The sequence below is a fragment of the Spea bombifrons genome, chromosome 4, assembly GCF_027358695.1.
Source record: "Spea bombifrons isolate aSpeBom1 chromosome 4, aSpeBom1.2.pri, whole genome shotgun sequence".
Lineage (NCBI taxonomy): Eukaryota > Metazoa > Chordata > Amphibia > Anura > Pelobatidae > Spea > Spea bombifrons.
Window position 1 is genome coordinate 2,742,254 of NC_071090.1, and position 12,855 is coordinate 2,755,108.

Consider the following 12,855-nt stretch of genomic DNA (forward strand, 5'->3'; position numbering starts at 1 on the left):
CGGTAAACAATGCATATAAAGTAATTATGGCTTAGGGCTACTATACAACTCAAACAGCTACAAATAATTATGGCTTATAAAAGCATGGCGTCCAGCGTGTCCTCTAACTAACCTGGCGCGGTGGCGGCCATACGAAGTGTTCCCGGCCCAAAGCGTGAAACCAATAGAACACTGGTTTCCATGGTGATAGAACCAGGCTTAACAAAATAAGTGGGAATTGGGTACAATCTTGGTTGATGTCATGTGGGTGAGGGTATCTTTAGTACCCCCTACAGCGACCCCAAAACATGGTGCTCTCGGCACCCGCATTATCTGTCTCGTTGGAAATAAGGCTTCGTGGTCTGGACTCGCACGTTCTTACTTTTCATCAGTCCTCTTGTCTTGTTAGTGAGCCGACCCACCTTACGATTAGGATCCCATATATATATGTTTATTATATATATAATAATAATATATTTATTATATATATATATTATGATATTATATATATATATATATATATATATATATATATATATATATATAGATATAATATAATATAATATATACCGTATTGGCTCGGATATAGCCGGCACCCTAAAAGTTTGGTGCTAAGAAAAAGTTTTTTTTAATAGACATGCTGCCAGCCCCCCCCCCATGACTTACCAGTGCATAGAATATATATTATATTATATAATATATATAATATAATATATATGACGGTGATATCTTTCCTGCCATTCATTACATTAAAAGGAGCTTCTGTTTAGGATAATATTCACTGTGAGACGGACGCCGTTTTGTTTTCACCATCATTTATTGAAGATACAGATGATAACAAAAAAAGTATGCACGGAAACGTTAAAAGGGCATTCATTTATCATGGAAATTAAAGCTAAATTACCATCTTATAAGGTTTTCTATGTGTAATTAAAGATGTTCTTGAGTGATCCAAGTTCTTTGGGATTCGAGGAGCGATTTTCCCAGGATTACCCGCTTCTCTCACAGGACTGGTAAGCCCAGCGTCTGTCCCTGTATTGAAGTAAAGGAAAGACACTGATCAGTGACAGGTCGTGCCAGACCGGTGACTCTATTTGTTTTTGGGACGGGTTTGGAGGAGTAATGACTGAAGGACATCGTGGTCTTTCCATGAGCTCTCTGCCGGACCACGGTGAGTACAGAGAACATTTTAACATGCACGTAAAGACGTTTTTAATTTTGGGGTCAACTTACTCTTTGCCGTTGTCATGATAACTTCTGGTCCCCACCAGGTGGTGATTAACTGGGGCGTCCCATCGCAGGTACTGATCAAATTCGTTGACGTAGTCGCTCCATTTGCAGTTGCGAGTTACGGGAACTTCTCCCTGACAGCATAAGAATTTCCACCTGGGGACAAACCAGACGGGGAAGACGTGAGAACTAATGGCCGGCAAGCCAAAGGGAATCATGCCATTTAGCGAAACCCTTAAGATACGTACCTTCTATCCTCTTTACCGTTGTCATGGTAACTGTCCATGCCGCTGAGGACGGAGCCAAAGGGGCAGGTGAATGCTATTTGCTCATCAAAATTATTGACATAATTGGTCCAGGAGCAGGTTCCAGGACGGCTGAATGTGTTTTGGCAGCCGAAGTCCCACATGCGATCCTCTTTGCCATTGTCATGGATACTGAGAAAAATCACGAACATGGAAATGACTGTTTCTAACGGCACGAAAAAAACCCCATAACTGAGCTAAATGAGCCTGGGAGGGGATACTTTGATGCTCTTCTAACTTAGAACGTTGATAACGGAATCCTTCATAATCAGAACATGATACAAAGTTTCCAATGTCATAGAACACAAGTAAGACTTATGTTGGTGAGACATCCCGCGGCGTACGGACAGCAGTCTCGTAACTTGTGGTCCTTCAATACATAGTTTATGATATCTGACGGCAAACTAAAGGTTGTAGCTATGGATACTTCAATGTAGGGCAGGAGAGGCTCGTAACTACCCACCTCGGAGTTGGGTCTCCAGGTGGGATCTTTACCTATCTGCTTACCAAGACTTCATCCAATTCACCTCCCAAGACTTTTGTCCCTCTTTTCAGCCCCGTCTCATCTCTCTAATCTCTTTCTTATGAACCACCTGGCTTGTCTGGTGTCTGTAGATGAGTGTTTAATAATACTTCTACTGCCCCCTTAATTTTAAGTGGAAGGGTTTTCCATCACCTTTACCCCCCATAACTTATGTAATAATCCTATCTACTTATAGATTTTCTGTACCTTATGATTAAGTTGATGCTCTGATGGTTTTGACATTGGAAGAACAGGGGTTGGTCGTAGCTATTCACCCATCTTTCATCTTTTCTTCCTGCAAGTACATTAATAAAAAACAAAACGAGAGAACAAAGTCAGACGTATATTATGACACGGAGTATATATTATTAGCTGAACCTAAAGGTTCTTTTGTTGGTCATGTACGATGCGGTATGCAGACAAATCCGTTGAACGGTAGGGAAAACCTTCTCTGGTTGTGAATTGATAGCTGTGATTAAGTTGTATGTTAGGTAGACATGGCTAGTCCTAAACTAGATTTAAGACCAGGACTATAAGTAGAAAATCGAGAACAATGTCCGTATTACCTTCTGGAGCAGCAAAAACAGCGGTCAGGCCCAATAATAGAACCAACGCCACCTGCATCTCGAGAGGATCGGAGGTCTGAACTTCAGTAGAATTCTGAAGACGTTGTACTGAACCTGGGATACTAAGTATCGGCGTGGGTTTTATAGAGTTCTGTGCTGCTGCCCAGCCACGCCATCAAATATTAACCAGACATCTGTTAGATAATGTCCCCCTTTAATCGCAACTGAAGGTCGGCACTCGAAAACCGGAGCAAATGCTAATCTTTGAGTTTGTTAACTCTGTTGGATAAGAAGAAACATGCAAATTTATTTCCATGGCCTTTCTTATATGAATGATTTTATAGCGTATCGACTGATATATTTTACGCAAAAAAAATAGACCAATAGAATTTATATAAGATGCCAGATATTTAATCAATCGATATCAAGTGTAGATCATTTGTAAAGGGAAGACGAATTGCATTTTTATAATCCAATTAGTCGTTCAAAACTTGTATTTATTTTTTATTTCACAAAGAGTTGAGTCCAATTGTTGAATTGAGAAGCTCGGGCCGACACCACTGGCTTGGCTGATATTGAGCAAGGCAGCTTTTCATTATGGCGGACTGGACGGTCCCCCCCTAACCACAGCGAAAGTCGACTTGGCTTGGGTTGACCTCACTACTGGTCTGCAGCGAGTTTTGGGGCAAATCATCTCTTCGCTTAAAGTAGACTTTGGTCAAGATGGCTGCTGAGTGGGGGAAAGGCTCCAACATGACAAAATCAACTTGACTCTTCAGTAGAAGACGAGTTGATTCACAATTCCAATAAACTCAACCTACATGAAGGACCCAACCCGATGATCAACTCAATAGCTGCCAAGTTAAACTCAGTGTCAACCCAACGTAGTAGTAATCTCACAAGGTCTAATTTGGCTCCTAAATAGTTGAGTTGATGTTTCATTGGGTGCTGTCCAGGGAAAACTGGAACCTTCGGGAATAGCCCTACTGGTGGCAAAAATCAGATGGTTTCATTGTAGAGACATAAACTAAAAATGTTATGATCATGGGGTCTATTCACTAAGTGTTGAGCTGACCACCAAGTCACTCAGCGTACTGAACCCCGTGACGAGCGATGACAGCAAGGTCAAGACAAAGAAGATGGCAGAGTCGGGTCTATGGGAGTGCAGGCCAGGCACCCAAATTACCAGGTCTCAGCTATAGCAACACGGCTGAGATTTTACTTCCCAGGAGGGGTAAAGGGACCAGGGTGTCTTATACTTTGGGGTTTATTTTCTAAGGAGGCATTGGCAGGAGACGCAATGAGCTTCTGCACCAACAGTAGCATAGCTGGCCCTGTATAAAGCATTATCAAATCTGATAATCGAACTATACATTGTGCAGGGCCAACCAAGCCCTTCTTGGGGAGAATGTGCCAGAGATGACTCGTAATAATAATACATAAAGAATTTAAAGAGTTAAAACAACGATCCTGCTAGTTTCTTATTTAGTGAATAAATCCCTATGTGGGTTCTCCTTTGTAACAAACTGCAAAACCCTTAAAGCAACAGATGGGATCCGCGGTGAGCTCGCTGCACAATCTCTTAAAAACATGAAATATCTGTTTTTTAACCTTGGACTCTGTTATTTTCTTGTTACTGTTACTGAGAACCCAAGGAGAGTCGCACAGTATCTACTCACATGGACCAGGATCGTGACCACAGAAGGACAGACTGTGTTTGTAGGTTTATAAGACAGGGCAGAGGCTGCAGGGTGTTCGTGTTCCCACACGTTGCTATAAGGACTTTATATATGTGTTATATAACTTAACCCTCGAGCTGAGCTTCATCCAGGAACCCGGTGGTATAGAAACTAAATAGACGCGGTGGTCTTCACATAAAGATGTTTGTGGGTAACTACGGGCCCATCCCTGAATAAATTCCACTGTTACTCATTGACAGACTTACCAAAAATTGCCCCGGGACCCCCAACGTCACCAAGTAACACGTCCTACAGTGATACCTTTGCCCCAAACAGCTTGTGAGTGCCTTTGCCCCAAGCAGCTTATCAGTGCCATCCTAACCCCAAACAGCCTGCCCGTGCCATCTTTCCTCCAGCTTGTCAGTGCTCCCAAACAGCTTTTCTGTGCCTTCATTGCTTCTCACACCACGCATGCTAACGCGTACTCTATCTCTCTCTCTCTCTCACACACACACACACACCGAATTACACATCCATGCTCACACACACAATTACATAGACATTCATGCTCACATACATGTATGTGTTAGAGTGAGTGTTTGGTTGTGTGTGTCTGTATGTTATTGTAAGTGTCAGTGTCTGGGTGTGTGTGTGAATGTCCGAGTATGTTAGTGTGAGTGTGTAATGCGAGTGTTTGTATTAGTATGAGTGTGAGTATGAGTGTCTCTGTGTTTAGAGGTAATCATCGAAATTATTGACATAGCCGCTCCATTTGCAGCTACGAGTGACGGACACCTCGCCCCGACAGCATAAGAATTTCCACCTGGGAGAGAAAGAGACGGACGCAGGTAGGAGCTTTCTAATCACATCATTATCTGAAGGCGCTCAATGCGTTCTCTTTGTGCTTTAAACACTTTTCACTATTCAGTTTGAACAACAAAAACGCACCATCCTTGTTCGTTTTCATGTTCTCCCGAATACGAATGCGCGAGTCTAGTTAAAATTAAAAGCGTGGGATTTCTTAGTACCCGGAACGGATAATTTGTAGGCAATCGCCTTATCCTGCTTTTGGGCTACTTTTAAGTATTATGATTTTGTCTCCTTTCTAAAAACCATTCCATTGAATAAGTCCTAGTTTTTAATGTTTTTAATATATATATATGAAGTGTGATACATGCCTTCTGTCCTCCTAATAGTTGTCATGGTAACTCTCCACGCCGCTCATCTTTCCATTTTATTTAAAACTGCCAAAAAAAAAAAAAAAAGTCAACATCAAGGACGGCTAAATATAAATAGCTGAATCTAAAGTTACCTGTTTATCAAGTCATTAGCTTTTTTTGTCATTGTCACAACTAAATGTGAACAAACATTAAAGATAGTAGTGGACATCCTCTCATGTTCCTTTTTGGACATTAATACAAAATAATCAAATAGTAATATACTGAGTTTTTAATGGTGACTGACATTTTTGTTTAATTACTTATAAGTTGCTGTCTTCATTTGTAAAAGATAATTATATCATGTTTTCAGGCAGCTGCATATCAGCCATTTGTATGAGATCTGATCCCCGTTCTACACCCCGACACCTTATCATACTGCCTTTGGGGAACAATAGAATGACTCAGTCTTAATCACAAATCTGGACACTCTGACTAATGAAAGTCAATGGAGGAACGGACTCCATTAGCATTGTCATAAAGCATCAGGTCAGTGTGGTGACTGAGCCGGGAAAGTCACCCAAAATATCACATGACTGACAACAATGGCGGCCCCCAGGTCTGCAGATAAAAGGGAGTTCCATGGATCAAAATGAGATAGAAACAAGTTTTCAAAAATCTACGTTTTTGTACCCAGTATGGAACAAAATATTTTTTTCAATGGGACTTGCTCTTTAAGATTTAAAAATGCATTATACTTAACAATTAAGATCAATGTCAGTATTACCTTCCGGGGCGGCAAAAACAGCATTCAGGCCCAATAATAGAACCAACGCCACCTTCATAACGACGGGACGGGACGGGAAGTCCGGATGTCAGTAGAGTTCTGAAGACGTCTTAATCGTTGTGGGATACTTCGTATCAGCCTGGATTTTATAGCGTTCTGTAAATATCACAGGCGACAGATAAAAGATTAACCAATTTAATCAGTTAATTAAAGGCACACCTTTTAGTTGGAAAAGAAAGTTGACTTAAGGTATGTTTACTTTGTGCTGTATAAGAAGATCATTTATGGGTTTTATCTTAATTGAATTAAATTTATCGGACGAGTGAATCAACTAAACATCGTCCGGGGGGAGGGGTAATGCAGTATATGACTATTTTGTATTATATGATACAGTACCTATATATCTCATATACTAGTAACCCATTTTCTTCCCCCAATGACTAATTTACATTAAAAATAAAGTTTGAAATCATTCATTTAAAGTTTGGAAAGTTTAATGTTGGTGGGGCTCCATTCTCCTTTCTTTCTCTGCCGATACAGTTTAGTTTTTTCTATTTTTTTTATCAGCCTATTCCGGGGTTGTTGAGATGAAGTCAATGGCAATTGGATCCAACTCAACAAAAACGACCCACAAAGTCCAGGTTAACTTGCTGGGAATCGATGGGTTACTTTAATATTTGGCTCAGTGCGATGGCGTTGAATGGTTTCAAGCTACTGTAACCCGAAAGAAAAGTGGAGTAGTGACTATCTTCGATGTTGAGTGGAAAGTCCAGTTACTTAAATCATTAGAACCACAAAAAGAACCAAGACCAAGACCAAATTCCACAAGAATGTGCTGGATTCAGTTATCTCGATGAGTCCAAATCTCAACTATAGTCCTATTAGCCCCCCCACGCAATCTTCTAATTATTTTAGGTTACTTTATTAACCCCCCAAGGCTGGTGGCTGCCACAGTAAAATATGCTGTTCCTTTGACCGGTGTTAAAGACCACTTAAGGGTTAACTTATACTTAATAAATTTAATACAATTCTGTTTTAACCCCCCAAAAAAGTTAGGCAACACTTTAGTATTAACCAATTAATGGCATGTTTTTAAATCGCAAATAAAAGCCAATTTAATCTGAGGAATTTTGGGGAAAAAAAGCGTATTTAAATGAATTGAGTACTTAAGGAAAAAGTTCATTGAGGTGGCCGGCCAAATTGAGCGAGTTGGTTGAAAATTAGCAACTTATCTTTTTACCGTAACGAATTCGGCTTTCAGCTCGTCTTTAGTTCACATCGTCTGGACTTGTGTTGAAGTTTACCATGAAAACTACAGAAAATATTTTTTTTTTTATGAATATAAAAAGAAAATTAACAATTAAAGAAAAAAACAAAAAACAAACCAGTCTGGTTTTCCATGCAGTCAATCTTTATTATATCAGTGATCCCATTATTCACATCAGGTACACATACCCTTTTGCCTTTTTTATATAATACAACTCTTTAAATAACTTTACACAGAAATAGTATTCGTCGCTTTAAATTTTATCAAACTTTTTTATTTTTTTCATTTTTTAATTTTCTCAAGTTTCCATGCTCTCTAACCAAAATGAATATTTCCCCATTGTACAAATTTACATGAGAAAAGAAAATTAAAAAAAGGGAGATAGACGGAGCCGTGTAAGGCCAAATAAAAAATTACACGCTGGGATTTAAAATTAAAAAAAAATAAAAAAATAAAAAAAAAAAGTGGAAAAAAAAATAAATATTAAAAGCTAGGTACAAGAAAAAAATCTTGAAAAAATTGTGAAAAAAAATGTGAAAAGATTACTGAAAGGAGGGTACCAGAAAAAGAAAACATACATACTATGTATCACACTGGTGTTTATGTAACAGAAAACATAAAAATAAAGATCTGAGTTTTAAAAAATAAATGTTTCAAGACAGACATATTTGTACTTGATTTATTATTTCTGAGAAGCAGCTTTTTTGTTTAAAAACCTTAAGGACGCAAAAAAATATCTCCAGAAACCTGATGTAGAGATCGGCAGGACCAGCCGGAGATTTATTTGCAGAAAGCATACACGGTGTATATATACGGCGCGGGATCTGCAAAGGTGAGCGTACGTACCAGCGAAGGGATATCCACCTTGCTGTAAATTCTAATAAAGATCCGGCGATTATTATACAAAAATGACAGCTTTCAGTACGATGGAAAATATAATCTTTACTAAAAAAAAACAAAAAAAAAAAACAAGCCAATAGCCATCTTTATTATATTACCGCCAATGTCACAAACCCTTTTAATCCTTCCGTTAAAAATAATAAAAAAAAAAATATGGATTTTGAAATCTGCAGTTCCAGAGTTTTAGTGGAAACAGATTTTTGGGTTCCTATAGGGCTACATTTTAAGTTATCGATACTATGTTAGAAATGCCGGAAATTATTGCAACATTCTGCATTTTGCTTTGGTGAGTTTATGCAAAAAATTCTGCTTTAAAAAATATTAAATAAAAAAAAAAATTGAACAGCGGATTAAGGAAAGAAGCAAGAAGGTTACCGTGGAAACACAATTGTCTTTATAAACTGTACAAGAAGCATTTTGTCGTCTTCGCGGGTAAAATGGGCACATGGGTGCAGACGATGAAATTCGACATTAAGAAGGGGCATCAAACAGCACCAAGAATAAAGAAAATGAAGGAAAGCAGAGTGTATACGAATAGTAGAGACCCGCGCATGTCTAGTATACCCGAAGAGCGCGAACACGACGTCCCGCAGTCTCTGCTTTACGGGAGATCACCTGGGAACGCTTAAAGCTGGCTAAGGAATCCTCAAATTCATCAGGACTGATTGGAAAAATTCAAGTATTCAGATTACCGTTAAGACGCCGCATCCAGATCACGGCACGGCTTCGGAAAGCACGAGGTACGGATGCGACACAATCAAACCGCTGTGAAAAAACGAGCACCGGAACCGGTTTCATCGACCCGGAAAAGGCCAGATGTTGCCTAATTCAGCCAATCGTCACCAAAAAAAAAACAAAAAAAAAACGCTAAATCAGGGACATCCGTTACTCTGATCTTATGAGGTTCTACGATTGATCCGTTTGCACGAAAATCCCAACTCACGGGAACGCGGACATGTGTTTGGAACGGCGGGTGGACAGACCGAACGATGCGACTGAATCAAAAGGACATAAAAAATGTGCCACGGAGATCCAGGAGCAATAAAATATTTGAAGACAAATACATTTTTTTGTTAAATCTCTACAGCTACAAAACTGTATCCAAAAATCAGCCTTCACTCACAGACTTACATCGAGGAAGCCGGCTGTTATCTGCGGTCAGATTCTTGGTTACTATGTTACATCGGTGGAATGTTTGGGATCACTTAAGAACGGAAGAGACCTTAATGAACGCTGCGGAACATGCGGCCCCCGACAGAATAAAAGTATAGGACGGGGCAGAGAAGGAGGCCAATGGATGAAACCATCATAGAAACGCCGAGGAGCAAAGAAGAAGCATTTGAGATGGTCAGCGGCGAAGGAAAATGTATCATGACGTACATGTACGTCACAATGTAAATGGACGCTTGAATTTTTCACAGCTTTCAGTAGAGTTATTGCACTTCCGATAGTAAACTCCAAAAAGAAAAAAACGTCACCTTATGCACATCTATATATACACATTTTACAGGAGACATCGGCCAGAAAAGATGGAAAGTAAATATGGTTTAGGCTATTCTCTACCTACGACTAAATTACCCCGGGCTGTCACACTCCGCATCTACAAGGCCAGGGAGGCATGTATAGGATGTATGGGGAAGGTTATGGAAAGGCTACCCCTGGAACAAAAAAAAAAAAAAAAACAAGAAAACTAAAATTAAAAAAAAATAATAAATAAAAACGTAATAGGAAAATTACATCAAAAAATAAATTAAAGGACAGACATAACACAAAGATGGGCTGATCGCAATCTTAAAAATATTACAAACTGAAATTTTGAAACTGAACATTAAAAAAAGGATTGATTCGACCCGTTCGGTGCGGCTTTGTCCCACCAGCAATTCCAAGGGTTAAAACAACAACCCAAACTACCCCCTATATTATTTTTGGCCCAAACAATGTAAGACTGCGGAAGGTTAATGTTCAGGGGCTTGCGAGTGTGCGTTATGTACACAGTAATGATATGTATAAAAAAAAAAAAAAAAAAAAAAAATTAGCTAATTCTGGAAATGACCATTAAAGCTTAATTTTTTTTCTGTGTGACCCATACTTTTTTCCGCAATCATTTACAAGAAAGATGGCCTTCCCTTCTCGGATAAAAAGCACTTCTAAATATTTATGGGGGGGGGGTGAATGTTAAAATATCACTAGATTCAAAAGACCTAAAAAAAACTTATCCTACCAGCCACCATTTCAAACACAAAGCGTTAGCCGCTCGGCTTCCACCATCACACAAACCCACCACTGGCCGATTACATCCAAAACACCACAAAAAAACAATTAAAAAAAACAACAAGTATTGCTCTTCATACAAGAATGCTTTTCCAGTATATTTACAAGGTGGGGGAGGGGGGCCACATGCTACCAACAGCCAATCCAGTGTTTTAGATGTAAGGCCAGTCCTTGATTTGCATTACGAATGTCAATTTAAAAGTGGGTGGGGCTACCATTAAGCCCCTCCCACTGTATGTATATATATATATATTTTAGTCCAAGTACAAAATACAGAAAAACAAAGCTACATGTTTTTGGGGGATTTTCGGCGAAAATTCATGTTTTGTAAGATGAGAAGCTCGGCGGGGCCGTCCCTCAAACAATCGGCAATTTTCAACAAACGCCTGAAAGAATTACCTAAGTAGTCACGATAATTAAGTTATTCTTTACCAAATTTGCTCTTTTTCCCCCCGTTGGACGGTTAACACGACACTGCTCTACGCCTCTGACCTACCGTGTGATTCGTTCTTCTTAACTTAAGAAATAAACATTGCCGTATTAATTAGAGAAAATAACCCAGAAAATGCTTTAAACCTATAAATGGACCGACATCCATAAGATAATATTTAGGGTTGCCTTCTTCAGACAATTAACCCTTTAAGTGTTTCCCAGGTAGCGATGCCGGCCTCGTTATCCGAGGTCTTCAGCCTCTTCCTCTATCGCAAAACAGACAGGCAAGGCTCGAAAAAAATATGGGGGGGGGGGATATTTCATTAGGACGGCAACCGCTCGGCCCAAAGAGAAAGGTAGTCCCTCTCATAAATAACCATTGGAAACAACCCAAAATGGAATAGAGGGTGTTTTTTGTTACATATGAAGTCTCGCCGACAGCGGGAGAGACAGGCGGGGGGGGGGGTTTTGGGGTCGAGCGGATCGTATCACAGTGGGGGTCCGATAATTACACCCATATACAAGGCCTGGTTCAGCTCGAATATGCCCGACATTTACACTGCAAAATAAATTAAATAAATAATATTATATATATATATATTTATATATATTTTCTTCCTAGTCTGTACACAAGCCCAAAATGACCTTGCCGTGTGCCAACATTTCAGCGTGTAACACGTATGTAAAAGAAACATACAACTATCACTACCCAGAAAGAATGGATTATAAATGTAATGCGTCCAGCTACCCAATAATAGAATGAAAAGGGAAAAAAAAATATTAAAAAATAAAACCCAAACGTAAGATTTTGGGATGGGACGTCAGTAACGACTGTATAATAAAAACAGCCGATAATTTAACGAACCGCCTCTAATCCAAATATTACCCGGAGCCCACGGCCTACGATACGGCTTCTGTGCGTAACCCTTTGGCTGCCAGTATTTAATTACACGTCCCTCTGCCAATGGCAGGCAGCCATTCTTGGGTTTACAAGGACCATTTACTCAAAACCCACCAGCGGCTGTGGAAATTCAACTGTAGGGGATGATGGGAATTGTAGTCAATTTGTAGCCATTGAACTGATCAATAAAAAAAAAAAAAAAAAAAAAAAAAAAAATCAAGGAAAGGATCATTGCTGAAATGATTTGATTAGGCTGCCGGACAGAGTTTATAATCATGATGTCATTAAACACTGCAATTCTGTGCACATGCAATTATTTCCGAGAGAGAAATGATAGGAAATAAATTAATAAAATACATACAATAGGAGAGAGAAGAAAAAAAAAATAAAAAAAGGGATAATTGTGTTAGAACCGTAAAGGAAGGAGGTTGAGAAAAACCAAATACCAGGAACATTAAAACCCAATAAATCTCAAATTAAATAAAATGCAGAATCTCCATTTAATGGATGTAAGGGAACATTTCCAATAATTAAATTTATTTTTTTTTAATTGTTTGGGTTCAACCCAGAGAGAGGAAAGTGTTTTTTTTTTTTCCATTTTTTTTTAATTCCGTGACATAACAGCATAGATTGTTATGCGACTTTTTGAGTTTAAATCACTAGACTTTCCCCAAATATAAGACAACTTGGAAGCACCGCTACATTAAAAAGTAGAAAAAAAAAAAAAAAAAAAATTACACTAGACATGAAATTTTTTTTATATAAATTATGGAGTCCCTTATGAGATAAGCGTTTCCTCCACTTTTTTTTTTTTTTGGAAAGGTAAAAGGGGGGAGATCCGGCATTTTATTTTTACAG

General features: G+C 39.0%; 1 protein-coding gene across 1 annotated transcript; it reads right to left on the reverse strand.

Annotated features, from left to right (window-relative positions):
• Nucleotides 1–1,208: 1,208 nt before the first annotated feature.
• Nucleotides 1,209–3,358, reverse strand: LOC128490294 (hemagglutinin/amebocyte aggregation factor-like). Its single transcript, XM_053462124.1, has 4 exons — nucleotides 3,229–3,358; nucleotides 2,245–2,332; nucleotides 1,458–1,646; nucleotides 1,209–1,365 (listed from the first exon to the last, which is right to left on the reverse strand). The coding sequence occupies exons 1-4, from the start codon at nucleotides 3,356–3,358 to the stop codon at nucleotides 1,209–1,211; spliced, it is 564 nt and encodes a 187-aa protein (XP_053318099.1).
• Between the last annotated feature and the right edge of the window lie 9,497 nt (nucleotides 3,359–12,855).